General features: G+C 44.7%; 2 protein-coding genes across 3 annotated transcripts in view; both read left to right on the forward strand.

The window, feature by feature from the left end:
* The window catches only part of ca14 (carbonic anhydrase XIV), a 61088-nt gene extending 49402 nt beyond the window's left edge, over positions 1-11686 (forward strand). Inside the window, exons 11-12 of the mRNA XM_082150459.1 lie at positions 10120-10173; positions 11048-11686. Of these exons, the coding sequence (XP_082006585.1) occupies positions 10120-10173; positions 11048-11150 (157 nt within the window). The 3' untranslated portion in view covers positions 11151-11686. The remainder of the gene's footprint in view (positions 1-10119; positions 10174-11047) is intronic.
* Positions 11687-20349: 8663 nt separating this feature from the next.
* LOC309484173 (C-C chemokine receptor type 5-like) overlaps positions 20350-21609 on the forward strand; it is a 7557-nt gene continuing 6297 nt past the window's right edge. Inside the window, exons 1-2 of one of the 2 annotated variants that reach the window (XM_082150443.1) lie at positions 20350-20750; positions 20822-21609. The exon at positions 20822-21609 is cut by the window's right edge and continues 6297 nt beyond it. In XM_082150443.1, the coding sequence (XP_082006569.1) occupies positions 20668-20750; positions 20822-21609 (871 nt within the window). In that variant the 5' untranslated portion in view covers positions 20350-20667. The remainder of the gene's footprint in view (positions 20751-20821) is intronic. The other variant, XM_082150444.1, reaches the window with a different exon arrangement.

Raw genomic sequence — 21609 nt, forward strand, 5'->3', positions numbered from 1 at the left:
ACACTCTGGGCAGAACATACACACGCTTTCGTTTTGCCTGTAAGGCGGGAACTTCCAGGTTATAAAACCTAACAAATGTAGAGGGGGAGGCCCAGCCTGCCGCCATACAGATGTCATGAATAGAAATCTCGCTGGACCAAGCCCACGACAAGGCCATGCCTCTAGTGGAATGAGCCCTGATGCCCAAAGGGCACTGCAGGTGTTTAGACGCATAAGCTGCCGCGATAGCGTCCACTATCCACCTGGACAGGCTGTGTTTCGAGGCGGCGAGACCCTTGGTGTGCCCACCAAACGAAACAAAGAGCTGCTCCGAGCGCCTGAAGGTGGCGGAGCGCGTAATGTAAACTCTCGGTGCCCTGACATGGCAGAGGAGGTTAATATCGCCCTTGCTACCGGATGCTGGCAGAGCCGATAGAGAGATGACCTGCGCTCTGAAGGGAGTGCCAATCACCTCGGGGACATAACCGTGTCTTGGTTTGAGGATGACTTTAGAGTCATTTGGCCCAAACTCGAGACACACAGCGTTAACAGACAGCGCGTGTAGATCCCCCACACGTTTGACTGATGACAGGGCTATCAGAAAAATGGTTTTGAGCGACAGGTATTTTAGATCCACAGAATCTAGTGGTTCAAAGGGATGTGTTTTCAGGGCCTCTAGGACCAAAGAAAGATCCCAAATAGGAACCGATGGGGGCCGCGGGGGATTCATCCTCCTGGCTCCTCTAAGGAAGCGGATGATGAGCTCGTTCCTTCCTATTGACTGGCCGCGCGTCGGCTCCGCGAACGCTGCAATAGCCGCAACATACACTTTGAGCGTGGAGGAGGACCTGCCCTCGTCCAACAGCTCCTGAAGGAAGCAAAGCACCCAAGAGACCCCACAAGTTCGTGGGTCTAGATTTCTGTCGGCACACCATGAGGAGAACACAGACCATTTAGACGCGTATAGCCTTCTCGTAGAAGGAGCTCTAGATTGCGTGATCGTGTTCACGATCCGTTCTGGCAAAGCAACAGGTATCCGTTCATTATCCATGCATGCAGAGACCAGCGCTCTGGATGGGGATGCCAAATTGAGCCGCCGGCTTGAGAGAGAATATCTCTCCTCACCGGAATCGGCCATGGGGCCACGTGTGACAGCTGCATCAGCTCTGGGAACCAGGTTTGGTTTTCCCATCGCGGGGCTATGAGGAGCACCGAGTGGCACGCTTCCCTGATTCTCTTGATTACCTGTGGTAACAGCGAGATTGGAGGGAAAGCATATAGTGGGAGGCTGGGCCAGGTTTGAGCCAGCGCGTCCTCGTTCTTTGAAAAGAACCTTGGGCAGTGAGCGTTGTCTTTTGACGCAAAAAGGTCAACTTCCGCTTTGCCGAATAAGCACCACAGTAACTGAACTGTCTGAGGATGTAGGGACTATTCTCCCGGGGGAATGTTGTCCCTGGACAGTCTGTCTGGGCCGTCGTTCAGGTGGCCCGGCACATGCGCAGCTCTCAGGGAGCGTAGCGAGAGCTGAGCCCAAATGAGGAGGCGTTCTGCCAGATAGCAGAGATTCCTGGATCTGACACCGCCCTGACGGTTCACGTAGGACACCACAGACATGTTGTCCGTACGGACTAGAACGTGGTGGCCCCGTATGTAAGGAAGGAAACGCTTCAGCGCGTTCTCGACCGCTATCATCTCCAGACAGTTTATATGGAGGTGTTTCTCTCGGGTCTGACCACAGGCCAAAGACCGGTCTGCCTTCGAAGAGAGCGCCCCAACCTGAGTTGGAGGCGTCCGTCGAGATGACCTTTCGGTACCAGACAGCTCCCATCGTCACTCCCCACTGGTACCAGTCGGCCGCTAACCAGGGCTCCAGGGCTGAAATGCAGCTCTGGGTCACTCTGATTCGTCTGCTGCCGGAAGCCCAGGCTCGGTGAGGCACTCGAGCATTCAGCCAGCGCTGCAGCGGGCGCATACACAGTAAACCCAACTGAAGCACCGCTGCAGCTGACACCATGCAGCCCAGCATTCTCTGAAATGTTTTCAGAGGAGCGACGCTGCCCTTCTGGAAAGACGCCACAGAGTCCACAGAGTCATAGCCACAGAGTCCAGCTCTATTCCCAGAAAAGAAACTGACTGACTGGGAAGTAATGAGCTCTTGGTCCAGTTGACCGTAAGGCCCAGGCTTTCCAGATGGCTGAGAAGCACTGTTCTGTGAGATATAAGTTCTATCTCTGACTGTGCCAGAATCAGCCAATCGTCCAGATAGTTCAAAATCCGCATACCCCGATTTCTCAAGGGAGCGAGAACCGCGTCCATGCACTTCGTGAATGTACGGGGTGCTAAAGACAGGCCGAACGGAAGGACGGTGTACATATATACTTGACCCTCGAAGGCGAATCTCAAGAATGGCCTGTGACGGGGTATTATCTGAATCTGATATATATATATATATATCTGTACAGACAGTTGTTGAGCGCTGGCTGAGACCGAATCAACACTGAAGGACTTGAGACCCTGTGGTTGAATCCATGTCCAGACAATAAAATCTGGCCACAGAACAAACATCTTGCAAGATTGCTCCCCTAGCAAGAGCTTTGGAAGACATAACACTCCTAGTGGAGTGGGCCCTAACTTCTAGGGGCTAAGCCATTCCGCCTGATAGGAGAGGGAGATTGCATCCGTGATCCAAAGTGAGATACACTGTATTCACTCTATTGCAGCCACCAAAAGCAGACCAGAAGCTGAGAGGACTTATTCTACTTGCCTGAGCAGTGGACATAGATCCTGAAAGCACACAACGGACATAACAGATGCAAACTTTCTTGCTGTTGCATCCCATGAAGCGGAGGAAATAAAGACCATTGGCTGACTGCAAGACCATTGGCTGACCAGACATAGAATGAACTTTTGGATTATAGTCCGGTCTGGGCCGCAGTCAGGAGCCAGATCAGTCTCTGAACCTGTAAGACTGAAAGTTTGCCCTCTTGTTTTCTTGATGTGACAGTAAGCATCCTTTCGATCTATCATCACAAACCAGTCCTCGAACTGGATTTGAGACACGAAGTTCAGCAAGAAGTTCAGCATCTTGAACCTGTATGTCCGAAGAGTACTGTTCAGGCCCCTCAGATCTAAAATCGAATGCAATCCCCCTCTCGAATGCAATCCCCCTCTCTCTGACTGTAGTACCCTGATTCTCTCTCTGGGAGAGGTACTTTTTCTATGGCCCTTTTCACCAAGATATACTGCAGTTCTTTGTTGAAAAATACCTTTTCTGACTCCTGATGTCCCAACGTTCTGTGACATGGGCCACCATGCTGGCCTTTTGCTCCTCTCTCCTTTCACTAGGCCTTGGTCTGAAGGAGCTGGTGGACGGTGCCGGCTCCTGGATATGGCAAGGGATTCATTCGATGATGCGCTTGAGGGGGAGACCGCCCGCAAGCGTCTCTTACACCCTCTGCACATCCCCGTACCTGCGCTCTCGCATATCAATCACTAGGGTTGGGAACCGAGAATCAATTCTTATCCAGAACCGTTAGTGTTTTCGAAAAATACCGGAACCATGCGAAATTCCAAAGTTTCGGTTCTGAAAACGGTTCTGGTGCGAGGTGTAGGCGAAGTGCTGGGAGCTTATACTTTAATAGCGATGTCTCACCTCATGAATATTAAAATAGTAATGAATGCACTGAAAAGCCCTCGCACTACTCGTATACGTTTTGCGTCAGATATCAACGCAGGGAGAGAGTATAAAGACAGAAGAGCTGCATGATACATTTTTTAAAGATCTCGATCACGATTCAAACACCCACGCGATCTTATTCTTAAATGACCAAAACTTCACTGCAGAACATTCAAATCTGTTTGCGCTGTCGCTGACCCAGAGAGAGCAGTTGTCAATATATATAAAACAGCTTTACTTTCACAGTCTTTTCAACCACACAGTATCGATAGTTCTGTGTTACAAATATTCAAATGATCACAGATGTACTGAGATAAGTTTATAGTTCGAGTATAAACACTGATGTCTACGGTAGCAACCAAAATAGAGTAAATCACCTTTTGAAAGTCACTTCAAATAACGAGTGTATCGATTACAACTGATGCTTCAAAACATTCTTAAAGGTGGAGTCTGTAGCTTTTTTGTTCAGAATTGACTACATTTATATAATGAGCGAATACATCATGAATACCTTTTTTCAAACTGTGTTTTTGTCTTATCCTGATTCACTATGGTAAGCCTGTAATAAGCGTTTATACTCGGACTACTTAAAGGGATACTTCAGGATTCAGCATTAAGCTTTGTATTAGCAGAAAACCTGTAGTATTTTCGAATTACTGTGCTTTCTACCCTCATATCCCCCTGAGATGAGAGATTTATGTATTTTTTTGTCTGGAAAAAATCCTCCGATGACGCAAAAATCGTCATTTTGCGTCATCGGAGGATTTTTTGCCCAGAGGCTAAAGACTACAGCCAGTAGGAGGGGCTGTCCCTCATGTTTTCAACCCGCCCATAGAGGGTGGGATCTCACTCACAGAATGTACACATAGTATCAGCCGTCTTTCTTCTTTGGAAGCTAAGCTAACAGGCTCTTGTTCATGTGGAGAAAGCTGAGTAGTAGGAGAAAGCTGAGTATTAGGGGTTACCATCCTCTTTTTCCCGGACATGTCCGGCCGTCGAGATGATCGTCCAAAATGTCCGGGATTCGGCTTTTGCTTTCTGCAGTCGCCATTCATTGTTTACATGCACACCTTTTGTGTCAATCTAACTGAATTCATTCCGATTGGTGAATCTGAATGTAGTGTTTACATGAACGCTAAACAAGTGACCGGTTGATGTGGTTTTTACATTGCTAAGAAAATTCCCGCTCCTCCGTGATAGATATGAGACCGGTGCGTCTCGCTCATCAGTAATCACGCCACCGGCCTCGCGCCGTTCTCCCGCGCCCCTCAGCCTCGTCCTGCTCGCCACAGTAAACATAATGAATGGGGACTGTAGAACGCAAAAGCCGAATCCCGGATATTTTGGGCGATCTCGAAATCCCGGGAAAACTCGTCAGTGTCTCACTAGTAGCCTAGCCTTGTTGTTTTCAACTGTGCTCTCTAACCGGTAGGCGTGGCTTGGGAGTGGCCTCCTAGGGCAGCGAAGCAAGTGCATTCTGGGAGTTGATGTCTTTCATCCACATTAGCCAAAAATACATTTTCTGGCTTTTCTCAGTCTAGAAAGCTCCAAATTCAAAAATAATTTCACATTTCTTCTACATAAATGACCTATTTTAAATACACATTCATCTTTCCAGAGGTGAAGTATCCCTTTAACACCGGTCAGGTCGGCACCGCTGCGGAAAAGCCCAGTACCTGCATGACTTGTCATAGACATAAACAGAGAGAAGTAGCTCCGGCTACAGTGTTCTTCCGCAAAACGCATGCAGTTCTGTTTATTAACCGCTAGATGGATCCTCAGATGAAACAAGTGAAGTATTTGAATCAATCATTGAAACTGATTTAAAAAATATTCTGTTTCACCTGTCTGGATCTTACATGTGTGTTCAAGCATATTCTACCCCTTCTGAGAGGGTATTCTCCACTGCTGGAGATACAATAAGCTAGGAGAGGTCACAAATTCTCCTAGAGAATGCAGAAATGTTTATTTTCCTTCAGAAAAATGTATTATTTTTGCAAAAATTGCTAAATATGTTGAATTTGTTGACATTACCAGTCTGTTAAACTTATTTGACAAGTATAAGAAATGAACACAAAAAGGATTGTGCATTTTTCCCTTACTACTATTTTTTATTAGTTGTTTTAATATTTTTTTTATTGAATGGGAACCGGAACCAAAACCGGAATCGTTTGGCGGAACCGGAACCGGAACCGAAAAATGTATCACGATTCCCAACCCTACCAATCACTGTAGAGCAGGGGTCACCAAACTTTTTTCTCTGGGGGCCACATTATCGTTTCTGACTGTGATGGAGGGGCCAGGGCCGGGTCAGCTATATAACATAAAATTGTATGACCCAGACCAAAATGACCACCAGCAGGCCTCATTGTGTAGTAGAGATTACTAGCCTGGCACAGCCATCCCCACTACTATGTCCAGGCACAGCCATCCTCCGAATCCTGTCTTCTCTTGCTTGCCCTCGCAAGCTAGCATACTCTTTGTGGCAGGTTTCGTGGTGACGACGCAGATTATATTCTTTGAAAACCGTCACACTTTCTTTACATATAATACAAACTGCACGGTCCTTACACTGAACAAAAAAATTATCGCTGGTCCACTGTTCTTTGAAAACTCTGCACTCTCTATCAACTTTTCATTTAACGCTAGCCATTTTGCTGTCCTGAACACTTACAGTTATCTGACAGTTCTCTACGCGTGCGTTGTCTGTCACTGCTTGATCTCGAGCATGTCGGGTGACGAAAATTCGGAAAATTAGAAAAATGTTAACTTTGCAGACATGTTATTATTTTCCAAAAAGCAATTAAAAAAAATAGGCCATGACGACTTTTGGGGATTGCCTCATAGGGCCGGTTCAAGTAGTGGGGGGCAGAGGGGCTGGGGGGCCAGTCAAAGGGGGGTTGCTGGCCTGAGTCGGCCCGCGGGCCTTAGTTTGGTGACCCATGCTGTAGAGTATGTTGAGGTGGCCAGTGTATGAACTCGCACCGAGTACGGATTCCTCCAAAACCTCGACACCTCAGTGTGGAGGTCAGGGAAGAACGTGAGATGGCAGCGGGATGTTTGCTCTCAGCCTGAAGTTAAAGGGATAGTTCACCCAAAAATGAAAATTCCCCCATGATTTACTCACCCTCAAGCCATCTTAGGTGTATATGACTTTCTTATTGCAGACGAATGCAGTCAGAGTTAATTAAAAAATGGCTCTTCCAAGCTTTATAATGGTAGTGAATGGAGGACATGATTTTGAAGGCCAAAAAAGTGCACCCATCCTTCATAAAAGTACTCCACACGGCTCTGGGTTGTTAATAAAGGTCTTCTGACGCGAAACAATGCATTTTTGTGAGAAAAATATCCATATTTTTATCAACTAAAATAATTAGCTTAATTTTAGATTGTTTTTATCATGGATGGATTAAATTTTTTGGGCTTCAAAATATCATCCTCCCTTCACTGCCATTATAAATCTTGGAAGAGCCAGGACATTTTTTTTATATAACTCTGATTGTATTCGTCTGAAAGAAGAAAGTCATATACACATAGGAAGGCTTGAGGGTGAGTAAATCATAGCGTAATTTTCATTTTTGGGTGAACTATCCCTCTAAGGATCATCATCGAGCTTAGACCGAGTGATCTGTTTCTTTTTGTCAGGCCAAAAACTCAACTTGGCCACAGCACAAGTTACAACCTCGAACCGCTCCTCGAACATGACAGATTGAGAGGACAGCTCCACTGAAGCATCCGCCTGACTGTCTGCACCCAACTCCTCAGAATCAGACACAGACAGCATGAGTTCCTCATTCTGGTCTGAAGAAATCACAAAGTGAACTTCAAGATCCAGAATGGGGTTCTCAGATTCAGTGGAGAGAGTAAGAGAAATGGCAAAATCACCCATATCAGGCAACTCGACCTGCAAGCCCCATGACAGAAGTCACCTTGCCGCCTCGGCAGCTGCAGGTCCCACGCTGCAGGGTGCAGGGGCTTGGCTCTCATCTCTCTGAAAGAGAGCCAAGCGGAATCGGAGCTTGCGGATATTAAATCTTTCACAGCGAATGCAGTCAGCCCCCTCAAGAACTGAACTTGCATGCTCCTCACCCATACAGAAGACACACATGTCGTGTGAGTCGTCATTCGTTATACCCGTAATATATTACGGGCATGGCGTCACACATCTCCTGAACTAATGGCGCTTTTCCACTGCATGGTACGGCTCGGGGGGTTTCTTTGGGGGGTTTTCCACTGTGTACAGTACCTAGTACCTGGTACTTTTTTTAAAACCACTTCGGTTTGAGTTTCCAAGCGAGCCATACCCAGTAGCGGTTTTTGGCACGGGCGAACCGAGCAATCGCCCGGGGCGGCATTTTTGGGGGGGGCGGCGCCGCAGGCACGAGCAGAAAAAAATAAAATAAAAATATAAATAAAATCTGCGCCACGAAGCGGTTTTCTATTATCTATCATTTCACTGTGTGGGGAATTGGCAAATTCTGCAGGCGCCCCTGCTTGCTAAGAAGATGCCGTGCACAGAAGCTGTTTGTTTGAGAAGGGGAAAGGGGCTGGAAAGGGGAGGGGGCGCGGGGGCGTGGAGGCGCGGGCGCGGATGACAGTCTCACACCTCGACTTTCTTCCAAATAACGCACATTTCTTTATAAATACAGGCCTCTATATTTCCTGCACATTTTTGTTTTTCTGAATTGTCTGAATGGCTAATAAAAATAGGTAATACAAAACGATTACTTGGTCACCACCACCAAGGTGAATTGGTTTAGTCTTGACTTCTGGTCGTGACTCGTCGTGAGTGACAGTTGGTATGGGGGGGATCAGGGGAAATCTGTTGATTGTCGATGTCGAGTGCTAAATAAGAGATGGACAAGAAAGGTCAAAGCCATCAGGTGCCCAATTTAGAAACGAGCGAAAGATAAAGGTATGCAACTATGTTTTCTCTGTATGATTACGGTATCCATGTCATGAATGAAGGGGCAATATTAATTGGTGGGGTCTCGCCCAGGGTGTAATTCAATGTAGAACCGCCACTGGCCATACCACTACTAAAATGTGATGTGTAAACACTGCAGATCACTGATTGCTCAGTGAGAATCGTCACCACCAGCATCATTGGATTTGCCACAACTATAACGATCAGTCTGTAATCCCACCCACTTTGAAGCGGTACTAAACTGCAGTGGAAAAGCTAATCGAGCCAAAGTAAAGCATGCCGAGCCATACCATGCAGTAGAAAGCGCCATTAGAGCCTGACATGTTGGAAATTACCACCTGACTTATGATAGACAAATCACATTCAACAGGAAACACATGCTCAAACATGCAGCTTCTGAAGTCAAGTCAAGTCAAGTCAAGTCAAGTCAAGTCAAATGAACCAACACAATGTGATTGTGTTTCAGGCTGCATCACAAGTCAGAAATCATATTGTGAATCGGTAGCATTCAAATATTTCATCCAGTTCCTTTTGCTTTAAGATCGTATTTTTGAAGACAAAGCTGACGACACGCTGGTCTGGGGTAGGCTTGCTGCGGTAGTCTGTGTTACCGCTGTATTGTAAAAAGCGCTATATAAATAAAGGTGACTTGACTTGACTTCAGCCGCACACCGATTACATCACTTGCAAGTAGTTCTTTTTATAGTAATAAAAATAATTTAGTTCAGTTAGAGAACAGATACAACAATTAAAAACTGAACGCGTCTCCTCAATTCAGCATGAGCCAAACAACAGTCGCAGCACAGATCAGCAGCAGGAGTCAGATTTCATTTATCAAGGTTATCATTTACCAGATTTATTTCAAAGCGATATGTAAAAGCGCCTATTTAAGCAAGGTTTGTCATTGTACTGTTTTGTTGTTGTGTTTTTCATTGAGAATAATAATGAACACACCCACCCGCCCAATGTCGCTATGTCATTACGTTCAGCCAGTTGCGGATTGCCGTGTGTAAACACGTGCTTCAGACACTGGTTCACAAAGCATTCCCATAGTGTCAAGCCATGACGTGGCATTGACTTTGACTCAAAAGGGAACTGAACATTGTATCAATGCCACCTTGCTATATCTTGGTACCTACATCCAAACTAGCTACTTTAATACAAGTTAAAATAATACAAGTTAAAATAATCCAAAGAGATCAATTTACCCAAACACAGTTTACATGCCACTGTTAAACATTCAGCCTAAAGCAATTTGCAACTGTTAGTAATACAATTTGTAATTGCATTATTAATTAAAAATGAATACATCAATTATCAAATAGTAACATTTACTGAAAATAAAGTGGTAAAAAGGATCCCACAGCTGATTTGGATTTCATTCATTAAAAACTGATTTAACTTAATTATTAGAACGTAGTTTGTCTTGTATTTCTGTTTTCGTATTTAGCGTTAACATTCTTTGATCATGTTTGTCTCTGATTACTTTGATGGATTGTGATTGGTGATATGATTGTTTCTCCTCATAACATGACAGCTTAACTTCAAGCTGGGATGTCCTGCCAAGTATCCGACCTGCTCCTGAGCCCAGGTCAACTTTTTCAATAACCTTTGATTCATGACCTCTAACCCCTAACCCCTAACCCCTAACCCTTAACCTCAGTAACCTCTAAAATCAACTCTACACGAATAAATTACTTAAATCACTTTAAAAAGTCAGGAAATATATTTTTGCTCATGAAAAAAAAGAACAGTTGACCAAAACCATACATTTTTTAATTCATTATTTATTACATTGAGCACATAAAATATGGTAAACAAGAAGGTCACCCATACTTGACATGTGAGAACAAACCTCGTTGATTCTTGTGGAAGCTCAAACTTGCTTGTGTGACATGTGAGCACAAACCTTATGGGTTTTCACACATCAAGCAAGTGTGTTTGAGCTTCCATTTACCACAATTTATGAGCTCAATGTACTTAATATGCACATGTGTATGGTAAGGGATGTGTGCAGTGTGGGTAAGGAAAATTTTATCATCAGCATATTACACTGTACTCTCAGCTCACACATGAGCCTTGAATTTTTTTTTTTTTTTTTCACTAATCATTTGTTCCACACTAGGGTAACTAGACTAGAGCGACTCCAGGATTAAATTGAGGCTTAAATTAAACCTACCAGGGGGCAGGTTTAACTTAAGATTAACATTGTGTTTCAAATAATACACGTATTATCTGTACTATGTCTGTGAAGATCAACGTGTGTGTGTGTGTGTGTGTGTGTGTGTGTGTGTGTGTGTGTGTGTGTGTGTGTGTGTGTGTGTGTGTGTGTATGGGTTGGCAATGTATGTAACAAAGGCAAGCTATTTAGTTATATACTGTTATTATAGGCAATAACAATATACTATGTTTACTCAGTTCAACCAAATCATTCAAATATTTTTTTGTTTGTTTGTTTGTTTCAGCAGAACACAAGATGTGGCAAAAGAACTCAAACAGGATATGGCTTTAAAAATTACTTCTAACCCAGGAAAACCAGAGGAAGATGACCCTCAGCCTAAAACTTGATTCTTAACCTTCCATGTGTATCTTGGCCTTTTTGTCTTGTGAAAGTGCATGAGAAAATATGGTTTCACTTTATTTTGATAGTCCCTTTAACACATTCTGTTGACAATAAGTAACAGAATAAGTAACGTAGCAGCTACATGTCTACTAACTCTCATTAGAGTGTTAGTAGACTGGTAGGGTTAAGGCCCCGATATACTCACGACAGAGTTCTTTTTCGTTCTTCGTTTTGGGTTAAAACAAAGTTCAAAATACGTGAGCAGCGATATACTGTTAGTGATACTGATTCATACATTCATTAGATGAATATGTAAATACGTACTGCAGGCTTGCCTCTCTCAATAACAAAATAAACACACAATAAAATTGAGAAAACAGTCATTTTTTAAATAAAGCATAAGAAAAGCATCTGATAATTACAACGTTGTTATTGTTTGCACAAGTTATGCAATTCAGTCCCCTCGCGTTTATTTATAGTAGGCTATAGCACTTTATACAATAGATTGCTTGAAATCAGGCAGCCTTACCGTATTAAACATGAACTGTTTACACGATGTCAGTGTCTCTTTTCATCAGAAGTACAACTTCATTTTCTACTATAAAGCAGCTTTCCAGCTTGTTCATGTTTTCACTTGCAAGTCACATCTCACCTCGACAGACTGGAACAGGACAAATGAACAGGAAAAGATTTACACGTGAAAGAAGGTGGAGCCTCTGTGCACACCTACCTTTTATTGCCATGGACCAATGGTAGTACAAAGGTGTTTACCAGCTGAAGCAAACTTTTCTGGAAAGTTTGCTTTGTCAAGCTGTTTCGAACTTTTTTTGTTCGAAATTACGTCACATTAGTTCATTCTTCGATTTCGCATGAAGTATATCAAGTATAACCTCAAGTATATCAAGAATAGCCTTTAGGGTTACAATAAGTTGACATGCAAAGTTACTTATAGTCAGTAGAATGTCTGTTGGGGGACCATCACAATAAAGAGTTAGCAGGTATTAAGTTGAGAGTCTACTAATACTCTAATGAGAGTTAGTTGACATGTAGCTGCAAAGTTCTTTGTAGACAACAGAATGTTTCAAAAGGGGACCATCAAAATAAAAGTGTTACAGAAAATGTATACTTATAACTGTTTCTCTAACTATCTTCTTCTCATTTCTTAGTAAATTTAAACCCCTTTTTTATTTTCACCTTTTTCCTCAATGTTATATTAGTTGAGGGCCTCTGTATGGCTCTAACTGTGTGTGGTTTTGTGGAGATACTTGTTTTGCATTCTCTTCACCACAACTATATCGATTAGCTTTTATTAAAATTACCTCTTATGACTGTGAATTTCACCTGTACATACTATAAATAAATTAGCAGATTACTGAAATGATATCATGATTTCCCCCTATGGTGAAATGTTGTGATTGTAGGCAGATATAAAGTTACTGTGGTGTGTGTAGGATGACATGTAAACACTGAATCATTATACCCTTTAAACCATTCAATTAGTACTGATCAGGTGGGTTAGGGCATTTCACTCTCCCCGAGCAAGTCACTATAAGCTGGGAAAATGCAGCAGCAGTGGTAACTCTGGCAGGTACTTGGCTCTGAGATGCTAATACAAGTGAAGCAGGTATAGCATCAGGTTAAAATGGCGGAAATAGAGGTGTCTATAATCATCTTCTCTATAATCTATAATCTATAGCTGTGTCCGCCGGCATTTTGACAGTCAAAAATAGTCGATCTCCGAATGTGAATGAACTGACTCTGAATTTTAGTATTGCTTCTTATATGAGCATCCTTTTTCAAATACAAGGTCAATATTGATTTTCAATAACGACAAAACAACAAATTATTGGTGAATTTATATGGAACTAAGCATTAGGAGCTTTCCATCTTATACTCTCCTCCCTATTACGACTATTTTTGACTGTCAAAATGCCGGCGGACACAGCTACAGTGAGTTGTTCAAAATCTTTCTTTTTAGTAAACTCTGTGTTCACAAACAATGTTCTCAATGCTCGAGTTCATGTGTAGAGCCTCTGGTGATACTTCGAGCAAAGTTTCATGTTGTGTCGAGCCTTCTTAGTGTTTTAAAAATAACGCTTTTTGATGCTATCATAGAAGTGCCCCAAGCACTCCCAAAAGGCAATTTGACCGAAAACGAAAATACGGTCAAACTTAAAAGTGGCGTTTCTATTCTAATTATGCTTTTAAATGAAAGTTTGCCTAAGGTAGATTAACAAAAAGACTCTAGGTTGCATTTTGGCGAGAGTTACCCTTTAAGGCCTGAGTTTTCCTTTGTTCCCTGTCTGGTATTGTCAACTTCTTAGTTAATGTTTTTTCTCCTGAGATCTCTTGAGTTTTCCATTGTGGATTTATTAATTAAAGACTCTTGTTTTCATCTCCTTTGTCGTGTGCATCATTACACCCACACCTGACAACCACATAGCTGTTGGATTGAGGAGTAAGGTAAAGTACAACTGCCAGTTTGTCAAAACCCCAAGCTGTCTGCATCCTTATTGTCTGACCTGGTTGTAAACATACAATAGCCTGCCCTTCAGCTCAGTAATAAAGGTTCTTGTAAGCCTGGAGAGTAGTTGGGCATGGGATGGCAGGCTTATATTGAATAAGATTACGAAGATGGAGTAAAGCTGCATGTATGTCAATATGCTCCCTATAGCATTTCTCCAGCAGATGTTTGGTGGATCACACTGCATGTTCTGCTAGGCCATGTAGGTAGTAGACTGTAGGTAGTGAGGACTACTCGGAATGTGCTTAAAGTCCCATGTAGGTGTAACCCCAGTCGCAAGTCAATTTCAGGGCTGTAAAAAAAATTTGGATCATTCAATGAGGTTGTTTTTTTTCCTCAGGCCCAGTATGTAGACATTATATGCATGCCACACTTAACCTAAAAAAACCCTAAAAAGCCAAACATAGAGGCTTGTGTTAATCAGGAAAGAAATACATAGAAAATAGATATACATATAAGATATACAAAAAGATACAAAAAACCAACAACAAATTTATCAACTTAATTTAAGTTTTAATAAATCAATGATTAACAAACTCCACTGAGAATGGCATCAAAAAATAAATTGTGTTCTTGAGAAGAATCATCTGAATGGTGTGCACACTCCACATGATATTGAGATTTCGGTAAAAAAGCATTTTAATTATGTATGTTGTGGGTCACCCCCTTCTATGTATTTTGCCATGTTAAAATGCCGTGACCTGCGGGGTAAGGGTAAACAAAGCTTTGTGAAGCACAGAAGCTTTCCTTTCAACTGTATTATAAAAATATTAATTTCTATAAGCTTTTCAACATTTGGTGGTTATGAATGAATGGCACTTTACAACTACTGGTTTCACATCTGATTCTTCATTTTGTTTTAAAGAAATAAATGTCATTATCAAAGTGATTTTTCCAGATTTTTCCATGTTTTTTCCATAATCAAATGAATATTTGCCTTCGTATTTGAATTTGCTCCTTTTGGTCCAGTTGAATTTGCTCCTTTGGTCCAGTTTCGGTACCTGTGTTTCATTTTCATTGTAAAAATCATTAGTTCTTAATATTAATTATTTATCTATACAGAAGCTCTGGAGAAAACAGTGATGTCATCGTCCAGCTCAGTTCAGTTCTCATATAATGGTGTTAATGCATTCAGATCAATAATATTGAGTGTCCCCAACTAAGTGTCACGGTTCATGAATCGGCTGTCTCTCACTGATGTGTCTGCGTGAGTGTAATTGTGTGGGTGTGGTTACTCGTTGTGTTAATTAGTGTCACCAGCTGTCATCAATCCCAGGTTCCTTTATATGCCCAGTAACTTCACTCTCATGTTGTCAGATCGTTGTGGTTGTTTCCCGGTGTGTGTCCTGTGCTCGTGCCTCGTCTACAAGGTTCCTCGTCTGGATTTCGTCAGTTCTTCGTGTCATCTGGATTTCGTCAATTCCTCGTGTCGTCTGGATGTTCCACAGTTCCTGGGTTTCACTCGAGCACGCTTACCACTGCACCACCACCGGATCGCCATCTCGTCCCTGCTTCAACAGCCACCTGAGTGTTTGTCCCCGACCTGTGTCTTTACATCTGACCACCAACAATAAACTGAGTTTTACTTGCATCTTGCATCCTCCTATTATTTCCCCACAGAACGATCTGACCAATCATGGACGCAGCAAGCACAACTCAACTCAACGATTTCATCGCTCACTGCATCACACGTATGGACCAACAAGAGGAGAACGTCTCGGGCACAGGTCGTGCGGTACAAGCACTCGTGAAGCAGGTGTCCGAGCTCTCCCAACAGGTACAACAGCTACGGATTCCCACTGCGCCCCCCACACCGCCCGTTCCCCCACCACCAGCGCCCGCAGCAGCGGAAGGACTGGAGCCACGCCTACCTACACCTGAGGGGTATTCCGGTGAGCCTGAATATTGCAGAGCATTCCTCACGAGATGTTCCATGCATTTTGCCTTACAGCCACGCACTTTCCAGAGTGAACATGCAAAGGTGGCATTTGTATTGACCCTGCTGTCAGGGAAAGCAGCGCTTTGGGGAACGGCGGTGTGGGAGAACGGAAACAACTGCTGCACCTCGTTCCAGGCACTCTCCGAGGAGATGAGGAGAGTGTTCGATCGTGCAGTGGCGGGTAAGGAGGCGGCCAGATTACTCGCCGAACTGCGACAGGGGGAAGGCTCGGTGGCGGACTATTCCATTCAGTTCCGCACCCTGGCCGCAGAGTGTCGTTGGAACGAGGAGGCGCAGTGGGATATGTTCCTGCATGGGCTGGCTGACCGCGTTCAAAAGGAGATATATACTTTGGACTTACCTGAGTCATTGAACGGACTGGTGGATCTTGCTCTGAGAGTGGACGCTCGACTGAATCGTGTGACCAGATTGACGCATCCCAGCCGTCCACAGCCCGACACGGGGGACCACCAGCCCGGTGGTGTGAGCGCGGTCAGCCCCGCATTCGACCACGAGCCCATGCAGGTGGGGAGAGCTCGGCTTTCCCGGGAGGAGAGGGAAAGGCGGAGATCCCAAGGACTCTGCCTATACTGTGGCCGGGCGGGCCATTTCATCCACTCCTGCCCGGCAAAAGAAGCAAGCCCGGTAGTAAGTATGAGGCTACTATCGGGTGGGATCTCCGCCGAAAAGACCTCATCACCATCATCGACCCTCCTCCCGGTAAGACTGAGATGGCGAACGTCGACGCACTGCACCAATGCACTACTGGATTCGGGAGCGGAGGGTAGTTTCATGGACTCCAAACTTGCACTTAAACTTCAGATTCCCGTCACTCCCCTCCCGCACCAGATTATCGTCAACGCACTCAATGGACAGGAACTTCCCCGGATTACGCATTCTACTGAAAACATCACCCTCATCACTTCTGGCAATCACACAGAACTCATCTCATTTTTACTCATGGACTCACCACTTGCACCAGTGGTTTTGGGACACCCGTGGCTTTCAAGACACAACCCCCGTGTCGACTGGTGCACTAATACTGTTTCCGCATGGAGTAACCACTGTCATGAGTCCTGTTTAGTGTCTGCCTGTCCCTCTGTGTCTGGTTCTGTGTTTCAGGGTGAGGCAGCGGATTTGTCAAACGTGCCCGCGGAGTACCTCGACCTGAAGGAAGTGTTCAGTAAGTCTCGTGCTGCTTCTCTCCCTCCGCATCGTTCCTATGACTGTGCGATAGATCTACTGCCAGGTAAATCTCCGCCTAAGGGCAAACTTTACTCTCTTTCTGTTCCCGAGAGGGAGGCCATGGAGAAATATATTTCTGATTCTCTAGCCTCTGGATTCATCCAGCCTTCCTCTTCTCCTGCGGGGGCGGGGTTCTTTTTCGTTGGGAAGAAGGATGGTTCTCTGCGACCTTGCATTGATTACCGAGAGCTGAACAACATCACGGTAAAGAATTCTTATCCTTTGCCGTTGATGTCTTCAGCTTTCGAGAGGTTGCAGGGAGCATCCATTTTCACGAAACTGGACTTACGCAATGCATATCATTTGGTTCGCATCAGGAAGGGGGATGAATGGAAAACCGCTTTTAATACCCCCAGGGGGCACTTTGAATATTTGGTTATGCATTTCGGGCTTTCCAACAGCCCAGCGGTTTTCCAGGCACTCGTGAATGACGTGTTGAGAGACATGGTAGATCAATTCATATATGTTTACCTGGATGACATATTGATTTTTTCTTCGTCTCTCCAGGAACACGTTCAACACGTCAGACGAGTGCTCCAGAGACTGTTAGAGAATGGGCTTTTTGTCAAGGCGGAGAAATGCGCGTTTCATGCACAGTCTGTTCCCTTCCTAGGGTACATCATCTCTTCTGAGGGAGTGCGCATGGATCCTGACAAGGTTAAGGCTGTGGTTGATTGGCCAAGTCCAGATTCCCGTAAGGCCCTACAGCGGTTTCTGGGGTTCGCCAATTTTTACCGGCGTTTCATTCGCAATTTCAGCCAACTAGTCGCACCTCTGACTGCCTTGACCTCCCCCCGAACGACGTTCAGGTGGTCGAACACTGCCGAGGCAGTGTTCACCAACCTCAAGAGTCGCTTCGTTTCGGCTCCAATTCTTGTCACCCCTGATCCCACACGTCAGTTCGTGGTGGAGGTCGACGCGTCAGAGGTGGGAGTAGGAGCAGTGCTTTCACAACGCACTTCCTCAGACGACAAGATGCATCCCTGCGCGTTTTTTTCTCATCGACTATCGCCTGCCGAACGTAATTATGACATTGGTAACAGAGAGTTGTTGGCAGTCAAGTTAGCGTTGGAGGAGTGGCGTCATTGGTTAGAGGGTTCGGGGGTACCCTTTATCGTTTGGACCGATCACAAGAATCTTGAATACATCAGATCTGCTAAAAGACTCAACTCCAGGCAAGCTCGGTGGGCTCTTTTTTTCGGACGTTTTGATTTTGTTCTCTCGTACCGCCCGGGTTCCAAGAACATCAAACCCGACTCTTTATCTCGTATGTTTGATCCATCCGAACGCCCGGTGACTCCCGAGTGTATTTTACCTGAGAAGGTTGTCATCTCCACTCTGGTATGGGAGGTCGAATCGAGGGTCAAGACAGCCCTAGAAGGGGTAACGCCTCCGCCTGGTTGCCCACCGAGTCGTTTGTTTGTTCCGGAGGGGTTACGGTCCGACGTTATTCGATGGGGTCATTGCTCCAACGTGGCGTGTCATCCAGGAGTGACTCGCACGAGTTTTCTAGTTAAGCAACGATTCTGGTGGCCATTAATGGCTCGCGACATTCACGATTTTGTTTTGGCTTGCTCAGTCTGTGCCACTGGTAAGACATCTAACCAACCCCCAGACGGGTTACTTCGACCGCTGCCTGTCCCTTCGAGACCCTGGTCCCATATCGCTCTAGATTTTGTCACCGCCCTCCCGCCCTCCAAAGGCATGACGGTTGTTTTAACCGTAGTGGACCGGTTCTCAAAGGCGGCACATTTCATCCCCTTGCCCAAATTACCTTCAGCCAAGGAGACAGCGGTCACAGTCATAGATCACGTCTTTCGGTTACATGGCCTCCCGATGGACGTGGTCTCTGACAGAGGTTCCCAATTCGTATCCAAATTTTGGCGAGAATTTTGTAAGTTACTGGGGGCCACGGTCAGTCTGTCCTCGGGCTATCATCCCCAGAGCAATGGTCAGTCTGAACGAGCCAACCAGGACCTCGAGAGAACGTTGCGATGTTTGGTTGCCAAGAATCCGTCGTCCTGGAGCCAACAGCTTTCTATGGTGGAGTACGCCCACAATTCATTACCAGTGTCATCCACGGGCCTTTCGCCATTTAAGTGTAGTTTAGGTTACCAGCCACCAATTTTTCCGAGTCTGGAATCCGAGGTCGCGGTCCCCTCCGCTCACGCATTCGTCCAGAGGTGCCGCCGTACTTGGACTAGAGCCCGTGAGACTCTACTCCAAGCGGGGGGGCGCATGAAGGCCAAGGCCGATCGCCACCGGTCAAAGCCTCCCGTCTACGTCGTGGGTCAAAAAGTGTGGCTTTCTACCAAGAATATTCCGCTCCGCTCCGTGTCTAACAAGTTAGCTCCCAAATTCATTGGCCCGTTTCCTGTCACCAAGATTATTAGTCCGGTGACAGTCCGACTCAAACTCCCTCCTGCGTACAGGAGAATTCACCCCGCCTTCCATGTGTCTAAAGTCAAGCCCGTGTTTTATTCTCACTTTAATCCGCCTGCCCCGGTCCCCCCCCCCCGCCGCGACTCGTAGATGGGGAACCTACGTATTTGGTACACCGTATTCTGGACTCGAGACGGAGGGGACGCGGATTTCAGTACTTGGTGGACTGGGAGGGTTACGGTCCGGAGGAGAGAAGTTGGGTACCTGCTAGAGACATTCTGGATCACTCCCTTATCGATGATTACAATCGACAGGTAAGGTTGTCTGGGAACGCCAGGAGGCGTTCCTAGGGAGGGGGGTACTGTCACGGTTCATGAATCGGCTGTCTCTCACTGATGTGTCTGCGTGAGTGTAATTGTGTGGGTGTGGTTACTCGTTGTGTTAATTAGTGTCACCAGCTGTCATCAATCCCAGGTTCCTTTATATGCCCAGTAACTTCACTCTCATGTTGTCAGATCGTTGTGGTTGTTTCCCGGTGTGTGTCCTGTGCTCGTGCCTCGTCTACAAGGTTCCTCGTCTGGATTTCGTCAGTTCTTCGTGTCATCTGGATTTCGTCAGTTCCTCGTGTCGTCTGGATGTTCCACGGTTCCTGGGTTTCACTCGAGCACGCTTACCACTGCACCACCACCGGATCGCCATCTCGTCCCTGCTTCAACAGCCACCTGAGTGTTTGTCCCCGACCTGTGTCTTTACATCTGACCACCAACAATAAACTGAGTTTTACTTGCATCTTGCATCCTCCTATTATTTCCTCACACTAAGCAAGCCAGAGGCGACAGTGGCAATGAACCCAAACTCCATCAGGTGACAGAATAGAGATTTTAATTTTTTATTTTATTCTTTTCTTTTTCTTTTTTTTTTTTTTTACAAAAATAGCAGACTTGGTAGTTCCTCTTCATTTTTACTGATGTGAGATGGCGGAAGCAAATCATAAGTGAAACTAGCTCTGTTCCCCTTTTTCTTACTTTAAATGTCATAAACATGTCTTACATTTTTATTAGATTTAGTAAAAAGTAGATATTAGACAGATATTATTAAAGAATTTTCACATTACTCTTATTAATCATACAAACTCAAACCATTGGAACATCTGTTGTTGTAAGCCCCTTTTCCTCTCATCACAGTTTATACAACTGTTGTGAAATCGTGGCTAGATCCTTTTTTAATATATACAGAGGAAATGTTAAACCCAGATGTGTGGTGTTGTTGTCTCTTTTGTTCACTTGAGGCATTCGGCTGAAAAGTGAATGCCGCCCGTTTTGGATTCTGGTTTCAATTTTATTTTGTGATTATAAACGGTGTTACAGTGAAAAATTATATATTTTTTTATTATTATTTTTTTGCCTTTAAATTTGGATAGCAGCCATTTATCATGAACAGGACCCTTGCAATCTGTCCATGGACAGCGATGGTAACCAATGGTCCTCTTCAACTGTATCATCACACTTTATCCAGGTGAGGTTATAACATATAAACATTTAAGATTATTGGTTACTGTCGAAAGTGGAGTTCTGTTTTACTTACAGTTTCTGTTCCAGCTCAAATGATAGTAAGAATGGGAAATTGCATGATGAGCCATATACTGATGTGCCATATGACTATGATGACTTCTATGCTGAAAATGTTGATTCATCTGCGTACTCCTGTGTTTATGGAGAACATGGAGCCAGCATTCTTCCAGTGTTATACTCCCTTTTGTTTGTGCTGGGCTTTCTTGGTAACATACTGGTGATCTGGGTGGTCTTGATGGGAGTCAAACTGAGAAGCATGACCGACATCTGTCTCCTGAACCTGGCTTTATCTAACCTGCTGTTGGTCTCCTCTCTTCCCTTCCTGGCACATTATGCCAGAGACCAGTGGATCTTTGGAGATGTTATGTGCATTATGGTCCTCAGTGTCTACCACATTGGATTCTACAGTGGGATATTCTCCATTGTACTGATGAGTGTTGATCGATACTTAGCTGTAGTTCATGCTGTGTTTGCCTTGAGAGTCCAAACAAGGACATATGGGATCTTAGCCAGTGTGTTCATGTGGATGTTTGCTGTTTCTGCATCCTTTCCTGAGTTGATGCACCTGAAAACCACAGGTTATAATGAACAAATACATTGCACATCTTATCCAACAAATGATAAAAATTCTAACCTTTTTTTGAGGACTTTTGGTGTCTTGAAAATGAATATCATGGGTTTAATTCTCCCACTTATTGTGATTGGATTTTGTAATTCAATGATTCTGAAGAGACTCCTGACAGCTCGCTCTTCCAGGAGGCAGGCCGTGCATCTTGTCATTGTGGTGATGGTGGTCTTCTTCT

Source organism: Leuciscus leuciscus (genome assembly GCF_965113295.1).
Source record: "Leuciscus leuciscus genome assembly, chromosome: 20".
Lineage (NCBI taxonomy): Eukaryota > Metazoa > Chordata > Actinopteri > Cypriniformes > Leuciscidae > Leuciscus > Leuciscus leuciscus.